This window comes from Vombatus ursinus, unplaced genomic scaffold (genome assembly GCF_900497805.2).
Source record: "Vombatus ursinus unplaced genomic scaffold, bare-nosed wombat genome assembly UNPS02014798.1, whole genome shotgun sequence".
Taxonomy (NCBI): Eukaryota; Metazoa; Chordata; class Mammalia; order Diprotodontia; family Vombatidae; genus Vombatus; species Vombatus ursinus.
The window spans coordinates 37,950,379-37,974,308 of record NW_020954576.1 but is presented as its reverse complement, the minus strand read 5'-3'; the positions used below and the strand labels follow the sequence as shown (position 1 = coordinate 37,974,308).

The following is a 23,930-nucleotide window of genomic DNA, read 5'->3' as shown; positions in this document are numbered from 1 at the left end:
TATAGCTAAATCACTTCCAATATTTCCTTCAAGTGAGTCCTTTTTTTTATAGCGTTATCAGCCTGAGGTTAATTCTTTCAACACTGTTAATAATTAGCATTCATTCATTAAACACCTACTATGTGCTAGGCACTGGGAACACAATTACAAAGAATAAACTATTCACTTCTCTTAAGTGCCTTACATTCTATTTTGGGGGGAAGAATTTTCATGTAGAAAGGGGAGAGGGATTTTATGAGGCAAAGCTAAGAAGGGAGTGCTTGCCAGTATGGGCAACAGTCAGTCAAAGGCATGGAGATGAGAGATGGAGTGTCATGTGTGAAGAAAGGAGAGAAGATCAGTTTGACCAGACCAGGGGTGGGGAACCTGCAGCCTTGAGGCCACATGTGACCCTTTAGGTCCTCAACTGTGGCCCTTTGACTGAATCCAAACTTCACAGAACAAGTCCTTTGATTAAGGGATATTAAGGAGTACAGTCACTAGACTGTAAGGTAGCAGGGAGAGTGTATACAATAAGGCTGGAAAGATAGGCTGGAACCAGGTTGGGAAGGGCTTTCAAAGGCAAACAAAGAAGCTTATGTTTTATCCCTAAAGGAAATAGGGAGCCGCTGGAGTTTATTAAGGAAGTGAGAGGATTAGATTTGCTCTTAAGGAACATCACGTTGACAGCAAATTAAAGGATGGACTAGATTTGAGTCAGAGAGAATCATTAGTAGATGATTGCAACAGTGCAGACAAGAAGTGATGAAAGCCTGAACTAAGGTGGTAGTTGTAGAAAGAAAGTCAAGGGATCAAATGAGAGATGTTGTAGAGGTAGAAAGAGTAAGATCCATCAAGTGATTGGATATGTAGGGTAAAGGAAAGTGAGGAGTAGAGGATAATGTCAAGGGAAGAATGGTGGTGCCTTCAACAGAAATAGAAAAGTTTGGAAGAAGGGTAGTTTGATGGGAAAGAAAATAAGTTCCTTTGTCAACATGCTGAATTTGAGCTGTTTCTAGGACAACTGGTAATGTTTGTAGGCAACTGGGAATGCAAAACCAAAGGCTAAGAGAGAAACTACAGTTGTACATATGTGTGTGTGTATGTATATGTATGTATGTATGTGTATATATATATATATATATATATATATATATATATATATATATAGGTCTAGGAATCACCAGCTTATAATAATTAAATCTATGGAAGGGATTAGGTCACCAAGAGAAGGTCAAGAGGGAAAAGAAGAGATCACAGACAAAGCCTTAGGAATAACCATCGATAAAGGGTATGATATGGATGACGAGACAACAAAGGAGACTCAAAAAGAGCCATCAGAGGAATAGAAGAGAACCAGGAAAGAATGGCGTCGTAAAAATAACAATAACAACAGCTAATATTTATATGGTACTTAAGGTTTGTAAAACACTGTACATACAATCTCATTTGATCCAAACTCAAAGAGGAGAGATGATCTAGGAAGAGGGAGTTGTCCACAGTGTCCAATCCAGTAGACAGTCTGAGAAGGGTAAGGACTGAGAAAAGACCATCCAAGGTGGTAATTAAAGGCTCTTTAGTGACTACAGAGAGAGCAATTTCAACTGAATGATGAGGTCAGAGGCCAAACTATGAAGAACTGAAAAGTGAGTGAGAAGAAAGGAAGTGGAGTAATGAGGGTAGACAGCTTTTTTTTTTTAAAGTTTGGCTCAGAGGGGAAGGAAAGAATACAGGATGACAGCTTGAGGCAACAGAAGATTCTGGTATAGTTTCTTAGGGATGGGGAAGAATTAGGAATGTTTGAAGGCTGAAGGGAAGGAGTCAGTAAATAGGGAGAAGCTGATGATTAGAGAGAAGGTGGCAAGGCAGAGATGATTGAAGTTGCAATCTGCTGGAGATGATTGGTGGGGACAGGATAAAACCCACAAGTGGCCACTCCCTCTTCTTGACAAAGAGCAGGAAAGAAAGAAAAGGAAGGGAGAATAAAGGAAAGAAAAAACGACATTTATTAAGCACTTTCTGTATGTCAAGCATTATGCTACAAGTACTTTACAAATATTGTCTTACCTGATCCTTACAAAAACCTAGGAAGGTAGAGGCCATTATTATCCCCCATTTTACAGCTGAGGAACCTGAGGCAGAGGTGAAATGATATGCCCAGAGTCAGGTACCTAGTATCTGAAGCCAGATTCGAACTCAAGTGTTCCTGACTCCAGGCCCAGCAGTCTATCCATTGTGCCATCTAGCTGCCTCATGGTTAGAGCAGAGGAAAGGAGAGAGAAGGGGATAAGCACTTTACAAAGGTTATCTCATTTGATTCTCACAACGACTCTGGGACATAGGTGTTATTATTCCAGTACTCATTTTATAGATGAAGAAGTTGAGGCTGAGAGGTTAAGACACTTGCACAGGGTCACACAGTTAGAAAATATCCATTGGGCACGTGGTCCAGGTCCCTGGCTTTTCTGTTACCTCACAGTCACCCCAGCTTACTGGCCACTCCCATCCAGATCCTCCTTAGACCTCTCCTCTAGTCACCCCAGACTACTTGGCCACTCCGAGATCCCTCTACAGTCTTTCTGCATATAAAACACATCTTGGCTGCCATTAAGATGCTCAGATTCTTAAAATCTGGCTCACTTGCATTAGCAATACAAATGCTTAGATTCCTTAAGAGTCTGGCCAATACGGCAGATTCCTAAAATCTTGCCCACCCCGATCAATGTTCTAATAAACTATCTTTAGTGGAAAAAAAGATATCCAAGACAGGTGTCAAACTCAGGTCTTCCTGAGTTCAAGGTCAGCCTCCACCTCAAGAAACTTATAATCTGGTAAGAAATGAAAATATGTGCAGAAATATTCTGGTCACAGTGCACCATTTTCACAGGTGCATACTATCTATGCAGAGAATAGATGTTCAACACATAGACTGGGGAATATAAATTTATAATTCTTTCTTTTTGGGGGAACTGTGAATAATTAATATAATAATAATTAATAGTTTATAAAATTGCACTGGAATAACTAAAGATGCTATGATAATGAGTATTACAATGTATTTTGTTGTTGTTCAGTCCTGTCTGACTCTTCATGACCCCATGGGCCATACAGTCCATGCGGTTTTCTTGGCATAAATATGGAAGTGGTTTGCCATTTCCTTCTCCAGTGGGTTAAGACAAACAGAGGTTAAGTGACTTGCCCAGGGTAACACAGCTAATGTCTGTGGCTGGATTTGAATTCAGGTTTTCATGACTCTAGCACTCTATCCCCTGAGCCATCTAGCAGCCTCTTTCATAACATAAACCCAGATAAAAAAATAGAGTTTTAAAAGTTGAGGTTAAACAATTTCGTATAAAGCTCCAAGGATTGTCACACTACCATCAATCCCCCATACCCTACAGCAGAGGTATCAAACACAAGGTCTCTGATACCAACCAGATTATCCAGATTAAAACATCTCTACTCCCAGCAGTCTCTCTGGCTGTCCCCCACACTTGCAACACTTTCCCTTAAAACTTTGGGTTCCAAATTTTCTCCCTTCCTTCCTCCCCACCCACCCTCATTGAGAAGGCAAGCAACTAGATACAGGCTATACTTGTGGAATCATGCAAAACACTTCCATAGTAGTCATGCTGTGGAAAACTAATTATTTTTCCCTTCATCTTGACCCACCCCCCATTTATTCTATTCTCTCTTTTGACCCTGTCCCTCCTCAGAAGTGTTTGCTTCTGATTACCACTCCCCCAATCTGCCCTTCCTTCTATCATCCCTCCACTCTCATATCCCCTTGCCCCCTATTTTCCTGTAGGGTAAGATAGTTTTCCATACCCAATTGAGTGTGTATGTTATTCCCTCCTTAAGCCAAATGTGATGAGAACAAGATTCACTCATTCCTTCTCACCTTCCCCCACTTCCTCTCCACTGTAAAAGCCTTTTCTTGTCTGTTTTATGTGAGATAATTTACACCATTCTACCTCTCCCTTTCTCCTCCCAGTATAATCCTCTCTCACCCCTCAATTTTATTCTCCAGATATTACCCATTCATCTTCAACTCACCCTGTGCCCTCTATCTATACATATATTTTCTCCCTCCAACTATCCTAATACTGACAAAGGTCTCATGAGGTACAAATATCATCTTTCCATGTAGGAAAGTAAACAGTTCAACCTTAATAAGTCCCTTATGATTTCTCTTTCTTGTTTACTTCTTCATGCTTCTCTTGAGTCTTGTATTTGAAAGTTGAATTTCTATTCAGCTCTGATCTTTTCATCAAGAATGCTTGAAAGTCCTCTATTTCACTGAATGTCCATTTTTTCCCCTGAAGGATTAACTCAGTTTTGCTGGGTAGGTGATTCTTGGCTATAATCCTATCTCCTTTGCCATCCAGAATATCATATTCCAAGCCCTGTGGTCCCTTAGTATAGAAGTTGCTAAATCTTGTGTTATCCTGATTGTGTTTCCACAATACTTGAATTGTTTTTTTCTGGCTGCTTGCAATATTTTCTCCTTGACCTGGGAACTCTGGAATTTGGCTACAATATTCCTAGGAGTTTTCCTTTGGGGATCTCTTTCAGGAGGTGATCAGTGGATTCTTTTAATTTTTATCTTACCCTCTGGTTCTAGAATATCAGGGCAGTTTTCCTTGATAATTTCTTGAAAGATGATGTCTAGGCTCTTTTTTTGATCATGGCTTTCAGATGGTCCAATAATTTTTAAATTATCTCTCTTGGATCTATTTTACAGGTCAGTTGTTTTTCCAATGAGATATTTCACATTCTCTTCTATTTTTTCATTCTTTTGGTTTTGTTTTACAATGTCTTGATTTCTCATAAAGTCACTAGCTTCTAATGGCTCCATTCTAATTTTCAAGGAAGTATTTTCTTCAGGGAGTTTTTGGCCTTCCTTTTCCATTTAGCCAATTCTGCTTTTTAAGGCATTCTTCTCCTCATTGGCTTTTTGGACCTCCTTTGCCATTTGGGTTAGTTAGGCTATTATTTAAGGTGATATTTTCTTCAGTATTTTTTTGGGTCTCCTTTAGCAACCTGTTGACTTGTTTTTCATGATTTTCTTGCATCACTCTCATTTCTCTTCACAGTTTTTCCTCTACTTCTCTTACTTGCTTCTCAAAATCTTTTTTGAGCTCTTCCATGGCCTGGGACCAATTCATATTTTCCTTGGAGGCTTTGGATGTAGGAGCTTTGACTTTGTTGTCTTCTTCTGGTTGTATGTTTTGATCTTCTTTGCCACCAAAGAAAGATTCTATGGTCTGATTCTTTTTGTGCTGCTTGCTCATGATCCCAGCCAATTACTTGAGTTATAAACTCTTTGTTAAGGTAGGGGTCTGCTTCCAGTGTGCTGAATGTACTGTCCCAAGTTTTGGGGGTTTTGTGCAGCTGTTTTCAGAGATAGTTCTAGGGACCTGTAAATTTTTAGTTCTTCCAAGGTGGTACGATCAAGGGTGAGGTGTTTATTCCTTTCCTGGCCTGTGCTCTGGTCTGTGAGTGACCACAAGCACTCTTTTCTGCCTTGGAACCATAACAAGATTTCCTCTCCACCACCACTACTAGCTCCACCATGCCAGCACTCCTCCTCACCCCAGGATTGCCACCCAGAACTGTGACCCAGATTCAAGCACAGGCAAAGCAAGAGAATTCTGCCTCAGCACCAGCAAAGAGATCCCTGTAATCCCCCTCTGATTAGCCACTCAATTCTCCCTCAGTCTGTGGGCTGAGAGCTCCTGAAGCAGCCACCATCCCAGGGCTGCACGGGGATTGGGGCTGGAATTGAGCTTCTCTCTTACCATGGTCACAGAGTTTTCCTACTGACCTTCTAAGTTATCTTTGGCATTTGTGGGTTGAGAAGTCTGGAAACCACCACAGCTGCCTGTGATTCAGTCCTCTGAGGCCTGCTTCAGGTTTGCTGAGACCTGTTTTGCCTGTGCACCCACACTGAACTGTGTTCTTCTCCCAGTCTGGCACAACAGACCTTTCTAATCAATCATCTAGGTTGTCTTGGGCTGGACATTTGTTTCACTCTGTCTTTTTGTGAGTTCTGCTGCTCTAGAGTTTGTTTAGAGCCATTTTTTACAGGTATTTGGAGGGCTTTGGGGGAGAACTTAAGCAAGTCACTGCTTTTACTCCGCCATCTTGGCTCCACACCCCCCTTACTCCCCTCTTAGGAATCCAAAACTCACCCAATAAAGCCTGGTCTAAAACTAGTGTAAAATGGCAAATGTGATTAAGAAAAAGGAGAATCAAAGAAGGACAGAAAGAACAAAAATAGGCTTTATAGATTTCTTGTATTGTTGTTAATTGTTGTTGTTATTGGTTGGTGGTGGTAGTGATGATGATGGTTGTTGTCATGAAAGGAGGAAACAAGATACGGTTTTAAACTTCTTTCAAACTTCAATGGTATTTTCCATATTCTAAGATTTGGTGAACAACCCCACCCTCCCCCCAAACCACATATTCTTAACTTCACCTAAAGAATAATAATCATTTTAGACTGTTGGAACTGACATACTCTAAACACTTCTCTCTTCTAAAACACACACACACATACCAACATCCCTACCTTGATCATGCTAGTTGGTCATCTCTGAGCCTAGCTGTATTTGGATGACGGATGGAGAGAGGATGGATAAAGGGAAGAAGATGAAGAAAGGAAGATGGAGCAGGAAGAAGATATTGACAACTACAATCTGCATTGTGCTTTACCATTTTTTTAAAGAGATTTCATGTACTTTACTCTCACCTTATCTTTATCTAGGCATCTCATCACATACGGCAGATTATATTTTCCCCATTTTACAGATGAGGAAACTAATGCCTAAGACCACAGACTTAGTAAGTGGGGGCACCATTTATTATATATCCAACAAAAAGCAACAATTCATCCATTGTTGTTTCAATGGTACAATCTAGTCTCAACCTATTGCAAGCATTACTAGAAGCAATAAAATGAAAAGTCATCAAACGCTTCCTCTTAGAAGACTTTTTGCAATTCAAGAGTTCTTAATGCTATTACAACTAAATAACATTGATACAATGTTTTAAAGTTTGCAGAACAGTTTACATACATTATCAATTTGAGTTTTATAACAACCCTGTGAGGTGATTATTATTATCTCCACCTTGCAGATGAGAAAACCGAGGTTTACAGAGGTTGGTTACATGACATATTAAGTTAATGTTTCACGGGCTTATTGTTAAATCTTGTCAGAGGCAAGATTTGAATCCAGGTGTTCCTGACTTCTAGGCCAGCTCTCTATATCATGTTTCTTGTTGATGTTGTTGTCTGACACTTTGTGACCACATTTGAGGTTTTCTTGACAAAGATATTGGAATGGTTTGTCATTTCCTTCTCCTGCTCATTTTACAGATGAGGAAACCAAGGCAAAGAGGGTTAAGTGACTTGGCCAGGGTCACACAGCTATGAAGTATCTGAGGCAGAATTTAAACTCAGGAAGATGAGTCTTCCTCACTCCAGGCCTGACACTCTTTCCACTGCACCACCGTGTTGCCCATAATCAAATAACTACTAAATGTGAAAGGCAATGTTTGATCCCAGGTCTTCCTGATTCCAAGTCCAGTACTCTTTCCATTACACATGACAAAAAGAACAGAATGATATTTGAAATTAGATTTCAAAATCACCAGCTTCTTTAACCTGTCAGGAACAACTTTGTTTTCAGTAATCAAGAGAGAGAGAACAAGGTCCTATTCACTAACTGAAGTCAGCCAGGAGAAGGATTTGCCATTCTCAGCAAATTATTTTGGCAACAGGGAATTAATTAATGCTACATCTTAAGTCTGACTTGAAGGGAGTCACTATTCCTCAGCCCACAGTCAAACTTTATGCATCTATTAAAATTACATTTCAAAATACAAAAGGAATCAGAGGAGGAAAAGAAAGGGTGTTGTAAGAAGAAATAGAAACAGCACCATAATTAAAGCTTTTAAGAGGGATACTCTAGAAGCTGTTTGAAAACTAACTTGTTAACCACAGACTAGAACCCAGCCTTACATTGAAATATAAGACTAAAAAAAGAGTCTGGTTTAAAAGCAGCAAAAAGTGAGAAAAGTTTCACGAGGTCACTGGAGCTACTGCCTGGGGCCAGGTTAAAAAATAACACCATTGTGTTCAGTACAGGAATTCACCACTTCACCCAATCTGAATTCTCTAACATCCCCACCTCCCCCCTCCATTATGGTCCCAGGGGAAGAGATAAAGACTAATAGGAAAAGAAAGGTCCCCACCCTGTCTAAAAATGCAACTTCCCCGATTCCCTTGTCACTCACATGCCCACAAAATGCATTTATCCTGTGTGCTTTTAAAATGCATACATTTATTTCATGCTGGCTGAGTCGTGTATGCTGTATATGTTCGGCCGCATCACTGTGGTCTCATTCCTAGGATAAAGTATACGTCTGTTTAACAACATATGACACCTGACACAAGATCACTCATAAAGAAGTGGTACCGAACGATACTTTCGACAATATAACGAACCCAATTTTCTTTTGCTCAAGTTCATTCTATTAGCCTTTGACATCCATCCAAGCACACCAGCTTAGGAAAGCCCTTGAAGACCAGACCATGCTAGGGGCAATGGGATAACATCAGGTCTGAGCAGAGGCAGGAGCCCTAAAACGCCAACACCCCAAAACAGGCATGATTACATACTCATGTGTGTTGGCGTTGCTTAACAGCATTCAGGCAGGTGACTGCTTATGATCTTTGGGGGAGGGGACCTAGGAGGTGAGGAAGTTTCTGATTTCTATAACTTCTAGTTACACTACTGGGTCAAAGATTTGAATCAAGCGCCTCAGACACTCCTTGACAACAGTCATCACTTCAGGAAATCAGACACATCTTTCATTGGAGGATTTGGCATTGAGTTTCCTGACCCACTATTCCACTGCACCAGGAGGAGAAACATAAGATGCATCATGTTTATGGGCTCAAATTCCCACAGGTAGAGATGGAACTGTTCTAAGCCAGTGAATATAACCAAAGGGAACCGGTATGCTACACTCAGAAGCACTGTGGCACCAACATTCAACAAGGAATCACCTTCGACCTTCCTTCAATATAATCCAAATACTCAATCCTGCCAAGTAGCCTAGACCTGCACTCAAACCTGTTTCCTCCCTCCCTTTCCTGTGAATGTGCTTCCCATAAGTTTAGAGGCCCACTGGAGCAGGACCATATTAAAATCAGGCATGCAAAAAGGGCAGGATCATGTTTAGCTTGAACAGAAATGGTATTCTGGTTTTTCTTTAGGCAACTTTAACCCATTACTTTTGATAGGGTACAAAACAATTAGGAAGGTTGATTCTGTTTTGGTTTCTACTTTTTTCCTAATCTTATCCTCCAAACCACAAATAGATATTATGGGGTAAACAACATGCAAATAATAGTGTACAAATAAAAAATATAAATATATATGTATGTATGTATATATATATATGATAAATTGAAGGGTGTTAGAGGGTATATGTTTGATTCATTCCCCCCAAAAATTCCTTTACCATTCACAAAATTGAATAGGGTTGGAACTCTGTAAGTGTTAAATTATATTTTAATTTTACTGTAAAGAAAAACAGGCCAATAGACTACTGAGTTTTAAGAAAACCAAGGTGAATAAAGTTGTACTGGTTGGAATTCTTTTTAAAGAATATTTTTCAGCAGATACTATCAACCTAGCTCCAAATTCAAAGGTGATATTTAGGTAATTTGTTTCCCCAATATTCTGACAAAGGATACTGTAATGGGGCTACCAAATAAAACGTATGAAATCTCAAGTTGCTTTAATAAAAGTGTAGAGCCCAGAACAAGGAAGTTGCTCACCATACTTTTCTCTGCCCTGGACTTCTCTCTATTCATTCAATCACTACCCTAGTTCTGGCCCTCATCATCTACTCCCCGAACTACTTACAAAGCCTTCTAATTGGAATTTCTGCTTCAAATCTCTTTCCACTCCAAACCATCCTCCATGCTACTGCAAAAGTATATTCCTAAAGCCCAAGTCTGACCAGGTCAGTGAATTAGTCAATAAACATTTATTAAGTACCTACTATGTGGCAGGCACTATGTTAAGTGTGGAGGATATAAATAAGGGAAGAAGAAGAAAAAGTAAAAAAGACAGTTCTTGTCCTCAAGGAGCTTACAATCTAATAGGTGAAGACAATAAATAAAAGGAAGCAGGGAGGGAGCCCAGGACCTGGCTCAGGGGCATAATGTTCATGTAATTGAACCAAGCAGAGAAGCTGATGGAAAATGAAGAGTAGTGAAATCCCCCTCCACCACCTCAGTAAATTCCAATGGCTCCCCATTACCTTTAGGATCAAAGAGAAACTCCTCCGCTGGCATCTAAAACTTATCACAACATGATTCTTTCCTATCTTTCTCTTCTTTTAACACTTCTATACACTTAATAGTCCAGTCATACAGGTCTCTTTGCTGTTTCTCATATACAACACTCCCTTCTCCCATCTCCATATCTCTGCATTGGCTGTACCCAATGCCTAGAATGTTTTCCCTCTTCATTTCCAATTCCTAGAACATCTGATTTCCTTTAAGACTCAGCTCATGCATCACTTTCTACAGGAGGCCTTTCAAAGTTGCTCTAGCAGGCAATGCCTTCCCCTCTTAGACTACTTTCCATGTGGTAGTGGTGTTGATATTCAGTCATTTCAGTTATGCCTGACTCTTCATGACCCCATTTGGGGGTTTTATTGGCAGAGATACTGGAGTGGTTTGCCATTGGCTTCTCCAGCTCATTCTACATATGAGGAAATTGAAGCAAACTGGGTTAAGTGACTTGCCCAGGATCATACAGCTAGTAGGTGTCTGAGGCTGGATTTGAACTCAAGAAGATGAGACTTTCCGACTCCAGGCCCAGCACCCTATCCACTGCACCACCCAGCTGCCCCCACCTCCCATGTACTCAGCATTTTTATAGAAATATATATAAATAGTCTCTCCTATTAGAATACAAACTCCTTAAGAGGAAGGACTATTTTTTTTTTTGCTTTTTTTTTTTGGTGAGGCAATTGGGGTTAAATGACTTGCCCAGGGCCACACAGCTAGTAAGTGTTACATGTCTGAAGCTGAATTTGAACTCAGGTCCTCCTGACTCCAAGGCCAGAGCTCTATCCACTGCGCCACCTAGCTACCCCAGGAAGGACTATTTTTGCTTCTTCTTTGTGTCCCCAGCATTTAGTCGGCTGTTAGGCTGGCATACAGTAAGCATTTAATAAATGTTTGTTGAGTAATCAGATTTCAAATAATCAACAAGATAATACTTGTAAAAGTACTTAGCACAAGGTGTGGCACATAGCAGCCTCTACATAAATGCTTATTCCCTTCCCTCCCTCCCTCTTCGTACAACTAGGAACACCACAATTTACACAGTACGCTAACAAACTGGAAGAGAAGCAACCAGCAAAGGGAGTCAAGGTCTTGACATGTGAGGATAAATCAGAGGAATGAGGAATGTTGAGTATGGGTAAGAAAATACTTTAAAGAGAGCATGAGAGCGATCTTCAAATAACCAGAAGATTTTCACATTTAACCTGCTGTGCTTGGTCCCAGAGGCCCCAGCTGTAGGAAACAGTTTAAAAGGAGGTAAATTTAAGTAAAATGAGGGGAAAAAAATCTTAATATTTCATGCTGACCTGAAATGGAATGGACTGTCCTGGGGGAAATGAGTTCTTTGTTAATAGGGCTTTTCAAGCATAAGATGCTGTAGTCTAGATCAGTGACCTGGACCAAGGGCGGATTCAATGACTTCTGGAGTCCCTAGCCTAAGATTCTACTTTGTTGAGTCATGTCCGACTTTTCATGACTTCTTTTGGGGTTTTCTTGGCAGAGATACCGGAGTAGTTTACCATTTCCTTCTCTGGCTCATTTTTACAGATGAGGAAGTTGAGGTAAACAGGGTTAAGTGACTTGCCCAGGTTCACATAACTAGTAACTGTTTGTCACTTCCTGACTCCAGGCCCAGGGCTCTATCCACTGCACTATCTAGCTGCCCAAGATTCTATGACCTGCATTTTTGTTCTGTTTCATTTGAGACTGGGTCTCCCTATCTCACCCAAGTTGGAAGTACAGCAGTCACTCAGGGGCCTGACCCCACCACTGGTCAATACAGAGATTTGACCAGCTCTGTTTCCAGTTTGGACGAGCTTAGCCCTACCTAGGCAGCCTGGCAAGCTTCGTTCTTCCTCCCCCCACTGCAGTCCTACTCCCAACAGCACCAAACGGGTGTCAGACTTGGTGCAGACACTCAATCAGCTTTAGCCCTCTACAACCCAGCACTTCTGAACACAAGTGATTAAGGAGCCATCACCTCCCCATTAGTAGGTATTGCATGCATGCACCACAACCCAAGGCTCTGTGACCTATTCTAAGATTCAATTCTGTCTTAAAAATAAATATTTCTCAGTGATATACACATGCAAAAATGTGTATGTATATACATATATAAGTACACATACACACATGTGTTTCTATACACATTTACATATATGTATTATCAATGAGAATATTTATTTTATGTGACCAGAGTAAATAAAGCATTGAATAGGGTTCTGAGCTGAAGTCAGGAAGACCTGAGTTCAAATTTGTCTCAGACACTAGCTGTGTGACCCTGAGCAAGTCCCTTAACTTCTCTCTGTCTCAGTTTCCTCATTTGTAAAATAAGGATAATAATGACACCTACTTCCTAGAGCTGTGAGGCTAAAATGAAATAATATTTGCAAAACACTTTGCAAACCTTAAAGACCTACACAAATACTAGCTGTTATTAACAAACCTGGCAAACAAGGTCAAATTGCATATAAGAAGTAACAGCGGTATACGTATGAGTGTGCTCCTGGGATCCATAAAGATGGATTCTGAGAGTCTAGGATTTCCTTTGTCAAGCACAGTGACAATGCTGGCTAATGTAATTAGCCTGCCTAAAAGTTGTACAGTATACATATCAACAAGGCAAATATTTAGAGATTACCATGTAGGCCCCAAACAAGTCCTGGAAATGGAGAGATGTTACATGACCTCAGCCAGACAAGGAGAATCTCTCTAATACTATAAAAACATAGCATCGCAGCAATGCCTCATGCAAAAGTCAACAGTACTTCCTTAAAAACAACCAAACAAGTTTCAGAACACAGTAACCATGTATGTACTCCTGCAATTAAGGGTAAGGAATTAAAGTTTTAACCTTCAAAAATAATAAGAGAAAAAATAAAGAGTTTTGACCAAAAAAAAAACCAATAACACAACAACAACAAAAAACCCTGAGAAATCAAGCAGGGACTTCCTCACCAGGGAAAACTTGGAAAAACCCCATAGCTAAACAAAAAGTGATGGTCACTGCCAACAGATTCCTGGCTCTCGCTTGCTATTATTAAATATACTTCTGTTTGACTAAGAATTCTTCCACGTCTTACAAACCATCTTTTCTTTCAGTGTCCAGAAAAATTTGAAACCCATGTGTTTATAAGAAAACTGTTGCTACGCAAATGATTAAAACACATTACAGAAATCTTCCCTGTGAGTCAGAAGCGGAATGACAGGGGAGAAAGATGGCATTTTTTTTTAAACAAGAGTCCTTTTTTAAACAGTAACATTGGCAATGAAAAATATAAAAAGCAGAATGGAAAATAAGATAAAATGGGGGGGAGTCTTTAGTTGAGTCATAGTAACCAGACTAGATACATGACCAAATTTTGAGGAAATTAATCTTATACTGTGGGGAGTGGGCTGGCTGCCTGAAGGGTTCTTCATCTCTCTAATTTGTACCCTTTCTTGACTATCCACCCAGCTCCCACCTTCCAAATCACTTCAATAAACCTCAAGAATTATAATATATAATAGACATATATGTATATATGCATATATATGTATAGAGAACATTTGTGTTTTACCATCATTGATAGTGATTATGTTTTCTATTTTTTGCTCTCCCATCTATCTTCTCCTCACAAAAATGTCCTATTTTGATATATTTTGTTTTTTCCCAAGAAATATACAAACTCATTTACAAAGTACATTACTTCCTCCCTCCCAAAACAAATTATGAATTATTAACAGCAAGGAAAGAGATGCCCTTTAACTCTGATAGTACAGTATTAAGACTGATCACTGTTATCAGCCAGAGTTTGGTTGCCTGCCCATGTTAACTTTATTTATATTATTATAGTTATATAAAGTGTTCTTTTGGTTCTACTTTCTTTACTCTGTTACTTCATAACATACAGTCCTGTATTTCTCTAAATTCTTTATATTTGTCAGTCCTTATAATGCAGCAATATTCTATTACATTCATTTACCATAGTTTTTTCAGCCAAGCCCCAATTGTTAGGTCCATAATTTCTTTCCAGCTTTTTCCTTTATCATAAATAATGCTGCTGAGAATATTTTTGTTCATTAGGATACAGAGGAGTTTGTATCTGATTCTAGAGGCAAGAGGGGGTCAATGAATCTTTTTGAGAAGGGGAGTGACATGACCATTCCTGTGCTTTAGGAATATCAGTTTAACAGGTATCTGGAGAAGTGATGAGAAACACAAAATACCTAAACTCGTGCATTTGACCCAGGGATACCACTATCACGCCTATGCCTCAAGTGTCTTCTTTTGTATCCTGAAGAATCTGTGATCATATCTATATGTCTATGCACACCAATTCACAGATATACTCCAGAAACTACAATATCAACTTTGGACTATTTGCCCCCAATTCAAAGAGGAGATAAGGTTAGACATGCTAATGCTACAGAAAAATAGTGTGCTATTCAACCTGGGGGAGCTGGACCATTGCAAACATTTGTTAGGTGAAAACAAGTTTGGTTGGTTACAGACAAAGGCTTATTTTTTAAGCACAGATGGTTGAATGGTTGTCTCCTCCAAGGGGTTACCCACAAATGAAAGGCAGACTTCTCTTTCTAATCTATGCAAATATTTTACTCTGCAGGGCATGACAAAGACTAACTGTTTTATGTCAGACACTCTCTGGATCCCAGGTGCTCTGAGAGATGCCAAAGCCCATCTCCACCTGTGACTGGGTAACTCAGATAACAGCTGGATGACTGGAGAGTTATTCATTAACTAGTTCCTAATGAATGTTGTTTGGACCTTCTAGGAAGCACTACTCTGGAATTCTGCACCCCACCCCCGGCTGCTCTTTGGATGCAAGGATGGGGAGAGAATTTCAATATTCCACTCAGCCCACAGCTGTTTTCTAAAACTTCCCAAGAAGGCTCAGATTCCCAGGAGCTCCCAATGACTACTTAGCAGCAATCTGCAACATGTGTGGAGCTCAAAAATTTGGCTGGAACCACGAAACCAAAAAGCCCAAGGTTCAGGAATGTCATTTTGTCCAAGCAGTTTTTTTCTACTATACTACACCAGAAGTCATTAACGTACTGTACTGTACTATGAAATGGTACCTTTTAGGAACACTAGACTTAAAGCTGGAAGGGACCTTAGTAGACACCCACTCCAATCCACCCATTTTACATACAAGGAAACTGCGTATGATCAAGTGACTTCTCCAGGGTCACAAAAGATAATAAATGGTGTAGTACTGAATGGGATCTAAGTCCTTTTGACTCTAAATTTAACATTCTTTCTATTGTACCAAGCCGACTCTTGAAATTGTGGGTGGCACGCTATAATTAATGTAATATAATTAATTAATATAATATAATTAATTCTCTTATTTCTACCTCATTTTCTGATTCTTGCATGCTCATTTCCTTTCCTCTTTTTCCTTCTCTCTTACACAACCCTGGGCATAGCTTGAGAGGACTGGTATCCTTCAGGGCTCAAGAGGCTCTAGATGTCTGAACAACAAAGAAAAAAGGCAATTCCCCTAATGTTCTGGTACCCTCTGCCCCAAATGTCTTTCATCTCTGCAAAAGAAAAAAGCTATACTCACAGTTTAAATGGTAATGACAATGCCTAGTTTTCTAAAATGTTCATTCCTATATTTTCCTATTTTTCCCCCTGAATTAGAGAATCATGTAAAAATTTTATACTAATGGGGCATCTCAGAAAGCTATAAGGCCAATGAAAATGACATTTTATGGCAAGTATGGGAGGAACAGACCACTCCTCCTTTCTCCCTCTTTTTTTTTTTTCTAACAGTAATAATTAGTTATTAACATCATACCTGGCTGACTGATAATGTAGTCAACCCTTGACAGAGGAGACAGGAAAGCTTTCCTTTCCCTCTATTTTCAGCACTAAAAAAAGGAAGTCACAGCAGGCATTCCTAAATCTTCAGACTCTTGTTTTATAGGGTCCCCCCCACTACATGAACGAATGAATGACGTTGAGACACACTGGTTTCCAGCTGGGGTCTGAGTGTCCTCTGTGTGATTATGACCAAGAGTAGCAAGATGTGGTTTCAAAACTCTCAGAAACAGAATCTGAATTTCAGACCAAGAAGCTCCCCACACACCCCAGTCCCACCTACGTTCTATAATATGAGCAGGTTAATTGTGCAGTAAGTTTAGAAGGAAGCAAGGATTTCCTCCTTTGTTCCCATCAATGATAACTATCCTAACCTAAACTTGAAATTTAAAGGCCCTTATATAGTATATATTATATACATAATACATATAATTATACATATATATTACATGTAAAATATATAAAAACAGCAATTCCAGTAGCTTTGATATTTCATCTTTTATGACGTATAGGTAGAATGAGTCTTCTTGCCTACTCTGTCTCAGAACACCAAAAACCTTTTTACTGCATTCCTGAGATGGTCATCCTAACTCATATGGTTTCATTCCATTGCTAAACACCTACAAATTTACAAGGATAAATTTTGTCTCCACAATTTCTACTCACTGGTCCTAGTTCTTAGCTCCAAAAGGTAGAGTTAAGTGTAATTTTCTAAACATACATGGTAGTTCTTCAAATATTTAAAGACTTCTACCATGCTTCCTGTCCTTCAGCCTTACATGGTCTCTTCTCTAAGCTGAACACCCTCAATTCCTTCAATCATTTCTCATATGACACTGTTTTCACTCCCCTCACCATCTTGGGAGGCCATACTCCTTTGGCAGCAAATGTTCTACTAAGTCAATGTTTATCTGAAGAGCAGTGACTAGAAAATGACATCAAACTCTAGATGTGGCCTGATCATCTCCAAATAGATGAGACCTGCATGTATGATGACCATATGATTGCATGTATGATGACCAAAGTTCAGCAGTGAACCCCTTTCTTCTAGGCATATTAGCTTGTCACTTCATTCAGGATCTCTGGTTCTATGATGTGTGCCAAAGGTGAGATGTGTAGGGGTTACTCTATTTCCTCTTCTATCTGAAATATCCAATTTTATACACCAAATGTCTTGCTGTACCTGAGACCCTTTAACTTTTCGTGGTGACTACTTATTAAGAAATTAGCTATGATTACATCAAACAAAAAGAATTCATTTTTTTACACAGGGACAAAACACCGTGTTTTGTGACAAAACACTGTCAAAGGAATCCCAAATGGAACCATGTCTCCCCTTCAGATAGTAGAAGCCTTATGAACCAACTCTTGCCTAAAAACATCTCATTTCCCCAATCCACCAGCATTTTAGGAGAAGAGCCTATCCCCAATCTGGAAGCTGGACAATTAGTTTTGTTTGGAAATTTTCTCCCACCCCATTACCCAAAAGATCACGTGTCGATGCTTAATTTCTAACTGGGCATCCAAAGGTTTGCTTTAAACATACATTTTCATGAGTTTCACCTGATCCAAGGAAGATGCATTACACACAAATTTTACTTGATATTTTCTCTCATTGACTTTCCTAGGAACTGAGGGAGCTGACCATATCATTCAAAATAAAACTATTAATATTATGAAGGAATTATTTAAATCTTGACACCCTACAACCCAGTTCTCAGACTTACCTGTGCAATCTGAGCCCTACATCATTCATCTACACCTACAGGGTGCAGAGAAGGAAAACAGACTTACCTTGTGGCCTCCTGCTGAAGCTGTGACACATTTGGCACATAGAACATGACTCCAAAAAAAAGCAAAGGCTCGTTGGCGAATTTGTCCAGCTGCTTCTTCAGAGGCTTTTCCAGCTCCACCCATCGTGCTTGCTGGCTCTTGCTAAGAAACCAGAGGCCAAAATAGTGTGTCTAGATAAAGGAACAAAATAACATAGGTCAATTCTTGTGACTAGCATCTCAGGACCACACAGAAAAGAACAGGCAATTCCCACCCACCCAACCCCTCACCAATGAAAAATCCATTCTACAAAGAAGGATCGGGCAACTTTTCTTTTTGCTCTTTGTGGCTAATCAGAAGAATTTACCAACATACAAACCAAGATGCAGCATATGTCCATTTCAATGCTTGCTGTATATTTAAACAGCATTTACAAAAATCTCTGTTGGAATTGGGGGCAGATGGCATCAGCATTTAATAGAAGTGGTGACTGACTTTTCTGTTTACTATCTGGAGACTGACATATTCAACTGACATACTAACTGAATGCTCCATGACCTTACATGAATCATATTGGCAACTATTGTATCTGTTGCAGAGTCAATAATACCCGATTCCTGAAACCCAAGGCCACTGCAGATGGAATTCCTCTATGTGGTAGGGTATTATCAAATAGTACAGAGAGAGCTTCACAGAAAATTGATTAACCCCTTTGGGGCTTTAATAAAACGCTTGAAAATGTATCATACCTCGACAGTTTATCATACATGGCTGGCTGCAAAATCCTCTCTCTCTCTGCTGTCAGGCATTGAGAGCAAAGGATTTCCACTCCCTAGCTGCAACAGGAGCCCCCAGTGGTTATTCTTGATGGATTAGTGTGGGATTTAATAGATAAAAGTAAGATTTTCATCTTTAGACTTGAAGCTTCAACCAGTATAAGTTTGGAGCAACATGCTCCAAATTAACACAGGCATTTCTATGCATCTAAGTATTTATTATATCATGCTAGGATTTCTAGATTAGCACAACAATCACTGAAAAGCACACCACTGCTTTAGAAGCAGTCTTTTAAACCTAAATTCTCTCCAGGAATTGCTTGTAATGCACCTGGAAATCTTTTTCCAGAGCAAAACTACAGTGTTCAATTTTCCAAATATAATCAGTTTTGTGGCATTAATGTTCATGTTCTTGCTTGGTCCTATTATTATAATCAGAGCTTCACCTCTAGATGTAACTATCCAATCATCATTCATTCAATCATGAAATCATAGATTTAGGGATGGAAGAAACTTTAGAGGCTCAAAGTCCAACCCTCTTATTTTACAGATGAGAGAGATTAGGACTGATTAGGTCAATCAATAAGCATTCATTAAGTGGCAGCTAGGTGATTCAGTGGATACAGCTCTGGCCTTGGAGTCAGAAGTACCTGCGTTCAAATCTGGCCTAAGACACTTGAAACTTACTAGCTGTGTAACCCTGGGCAAGTCACTTAACCCCAACTGCCTCACCAAAAAGCGAAAAAAAGAAAAGGCATTCATTGAGTGCCTACTCTGTGCCCTAGCACAGATTGCATGAGGTGTTCAGAAGGACTAGCACCTCTGATATGAGGGCTTACCAAGCTCTCTTCAAAGCTGGTCATCCACCTTTCACCCAACTCTCACCTGTGGCTCCAAGAAGCTATAGCATGCTCAGCAGCCACATCCTGGTAAACCATCTCGACCTATGAGCTAAACCAGGTTGAGAGTAACCAACAGGCCTCAATCCCCTTGGTGAGTTAGGGGGATGCCTACGCCAAGCATATGGCAATGTGAAGACACCCCCTGGCAGAATGGGTGGATGAGAACAATTTGTTCCAACAGCCATGAAGGAGGCTGAAGCAGGCTGAAGCCGGCATTGGAGTGCTAGGGCTTGGTCAAGGCACTGAAGATGCCAAGGTCATCTGCTGCATACTAGGTCATTGCCAGTTGTCTTGACTTTTCTCCTGCCACTGGACCTCAATGACTCAGGAAGAGAAGGCGAAGCTGGTGACTCTGTGCAGCTCTGACTCACTTAAATCCAATTCACTTGAAAAGCAAGACATCACCCTGTGATGTCATTGGTCTTCTTTGAAAACAAAGGACAAACAACAACTCTGTGCCCTGGCAATGTAGCTACACGCTGTAGCATTTTCATACAAAAAAATGAAACAATTCCTACTCCCTCAAGAAGCTTTACATTATTGATGCCTATTTAGCTATTCATTCAAATATCTAGTGTGCACACATGGCTACACAGTCAAGTGACTGCTGGGATTGCAAGTGAATTCACAGACATATCTAAAACAGCAAGAGGAAGAAAAACAAAAATACTCTTAGGATATGGCAGTGGGCATATTTACACCAGGACCTACTCACCATAGTGCTTCAATTGTGAAGTGCCAACAAATGGAGCCTAAGATCTATTTCTGTAGCAGAATAATGCAATGGCGAGGATGAACTAACTTGAGTGAATTTTGGCCGAAATATTTTTCCCCCTCTGTGTTAATGCAACTGTGAGATGTAGGTCCCAACATGATTATTATTGGTGATGTGGAAAAGAAGCATAGACAACTGTCAACTAGTCAACTCTAAAATCCTCTGATACTATGATTATCTAACACGTGGATAATTATTTTAGTAATTTCATATAATTCCTTCTCCTAGGTCCTGCTTGTTTTATCAAATTGGAGAAAACAAATTTTCCAGCACTAGAAAAGAAGCTATCTAGGAATGAAGGGGAAAAGACTATATGGGTGGCTGGGGGCAGGAGGGATAGGAGGAGAGTAACACTAGAAAGTAATCTAGAACAAGCAGGAAAATGGGAAAAAACTAATTTTAAGGCAGTATATTCCCTAGGATTTTTTTTGGGGGGCCATACTCAAAGAATTAAATTCACTACCTCATTATTACAGTGTTGTCTAAAGGGTCTATGATACTGAGGTCATTTTGGTACTTTAGTAAAAACCTCCCTTGGTGAGGCCCAAGACAGACTTGCCTCAGGATGAACGTTTTCTAAAGAAAACAGTGTTCTAACAAGGGGCCAATGGTGAGTTTGCATATAATGAACATACACAATGGAACTCTTTTTCTTTAAGGCTGATTAAAAGGAAATAATCACTCATATTTCATCAGTTCAGCTTGTCATATCAGGCTTTAATTAAGTGTTACATCCAAGAAGGCAATATTTAACCAACTGTAGAACTAAGCATACACAATGACATATCAAGTGACAAAAGAATTCTAGTGTGCATGTAGTAAAATATATTCCTGGCTGACTGTGAAATTAAAATCGTAACTTCTGTGCTGAAGACTATCATTTCTAGATTTTATTTTATTCCTTCCCTTATCCCCAAGCAGATCATCAAGTAAAAGCCTCTCTAAAAGGGCAATAGTGGAAAAATACAGCAAAGACTAGTTTCAAATCCTGGTCCTGTCAGCTTTTTTTTCCAATAGGGTAACTTTTATTTTATTTCAGATATTTGTTTTAATTGAAAAGCATTCATTTTCTTTCTCTTTCACCTCCCCCATAGAGAGAAAAGCCCTTACAACTAATATTCATAATCAAGAAAAACAAATTTTCTCATTGTCCATTGTATGTGTCATTCTGATCCTGAGTCCATCGCTTCTCTGTCAGGAAATGGGTAGCCTGCTTCCTCACCAGTCCTGTGGAATCATATTTGGCCATTGTATTCATCAAAGTTTTTAAGTCTTTCAAAGTGTTTGTCTGTTGTTGTTGTTGTATATTGTAGTGTTAACTGTAGAAACTGTTCTAGTTCTGCTCCCTTCACTCTGCATCAGTTCATGTAAGTCTTCTTCTCAAATTCCTGTGAAAATATCCCCTTTGTTCACTCTATGGCCCAAAAGTATTCTATTATAATTCATATAATGTTATCATATTCATTATTATATTAATATAGCATTACATTATAAATTACAGTATCATTTCATATAATGTAATTTGTTCATCCACTCCCCATTTAATGGACATTCCCTTAGTTTCCAGTTCTTTGCCACTATAAAAAGAGCTGCTATACACAATTTTGGAGGCGGACATCAGAAAAACCTGGAAGGATTTATATGAACTGATACAGACTGAAATGAGCAGAACTAGAACATTATACCCAGTAACAGCCACATTGTGGCTGATTATGACTGACTTTGATAAACTTAGCTCTTCTCAGCAATTCAAGGATCTAAAACAACTCCAAAAGACTCAAGGATGGAAAATGCTATCCACATCCAGAAAAAGAACTTAGCAGTCTGAATGCAGATGGAAGCATTCTATTTGCTCTTCTTTTCTTTTGTTGTTTTGATTTGTTTCTTCTTTCTCATGGTTCCCCCCATTAGTTCTAATTCTTCTTTATATCAAGACTAACGTGAAAATATGTTTAATATGAATGTATAAGTACAGCCTATATCAGATCACATGCTGTCTTGGGAGGCGCGAGGGGAGTGGGAGGGGGAGAAAATTTAAAACTCAAAATCTTATGGAAGTGAATGTTGAAAAGTAAAAATATATCAATTAATTTTTTTAATTAAAAAAAAGAAAAAAAAGAGCTGCTACACACAATTTTGGTACATAAGAGTCCTTTGCCTCTCTTCTATCACTGCAGGATATATACTTAGCAGTGGTATTGCAGGCTCAGACGTCTTGCATTTTAGAGACTTGTGGCATAGTGTTGAATGACTGGACCAATGCAGAGCCCCTTCAATAATGCTATAATGTGCCTGTTTTCTAGCAGCCCCTTTTTCTGTCATATTTGCCAATCTGATGGGTATGAGGAGGAATCTAAGAACTCTTAATTTTCATTTTTCTAATTATTTCATGATTTGGAGTATTTTTGATAGGTTAGATTTCTTCCCTTAAATACTAAAAAACACCTGTTCTTATCCTTTGACCCCCCTTATCAATTGTGCAGTGTCTCTTACTCTTATAAACTTGAATCCACTCCTTATATGCCTTAGAAAAGAGATATTTATCAGAAAAATTTGCTGCCAAGATTTTCTCCCAGTTAGTTGTTCCCTTATAATCTTAGGTACATTGGTTTTGTTTGTACCTGACCTTTTAAAATTTTATGTAATCAAAATTGTGCCTTTTATCATCTGTGATCTTCTCCATCCCCTGTTTGGCCAGGAGCGCTTTTCTTATCCATATATCTGAAAGGTAATTTCTTCCTTGTTCCCCTAATTTATAGACCTTTTATATCTAAGTCATATATCCATCTGAAACTAATGGTGCTATTGTGTTATTATGGTATTGTGTTCATCTAAACCTAATTGCTGCCAAACTGTTTTCCAGTTTTTGCAGGATTTTTTGCCAAATGGTGAATCTTTACCCCAGAGTTGGAATCTCTGGGCTTGTCAAACACTAGTCTGACAGATTCATTAATTTCTTTGTTATGTAATTAATTTGTTCCAATAATCAACCTCTTCATTTTTAATTAAAACCAATTTTTTTAATTGCTTTGTATAATATGAAATCTGATGCTGCAAGGACCGCTTTATCTCCACTATAATTTTCAACATTTCTCTTTAGATTCTGGACCTTTTGTTTCTCAAGATAAATTTTACTATTATTTTTTTCTCTCTCTACAAAGTAATCCTTTAACAGTTCAATTGCTGTGGTACCCATCACTATCCTGATGTATAATACTTAGAAAGTTATTTTACCACCCTAGAGCTCAGTTTCCTCATATGTAAAACAAGTAGCTTAGAACAGATGCAAAGTCCTATCCAGTTCTAAATCAATGACCCTAAGCACAAAGTACAGAAGTAAAAGAAAAAAAATTACACATAAAGGCAAGGGAAGAAGAATAAGAGTTACCCAAAATCTTTGCCAGGCCACTAATGGTGCTAACCCAGGGCTTTAAGTAATCTGCATAATTAAATGACAAAATAAGCTTCTTCTAAAGAAAACCTCAATTTATAGTACAAAATAAAATTTCTCCACAATACT

At 39.1% G+C, this 23,930-nt stretch overlaps 1 protein-coding gene across 1 annotated transcript in view; it reads right to left on the bottom strand.

Moving 5' to 3' along the window:
• PTPN14 (protein tyrosine phosphatase, non-receptor type 14) overlaps window positions 1–23,930 on the bottom strand; it is a 242,120-nt gene that overhangs the window by 97,442 nt on the left and 120,748 nt on the right. Inside the window, exon 3 of the mRNA XM_027871866.1 lies at window positions 17,979–18,148. Within this exon, the coding sequence (XP_027727667.1) occupies window positions 17,979–18,148 (170 nt within the window). The remainder of the gene's footprint in view (window positions 1–17,978; window positions 18,149–23,930) is intronic.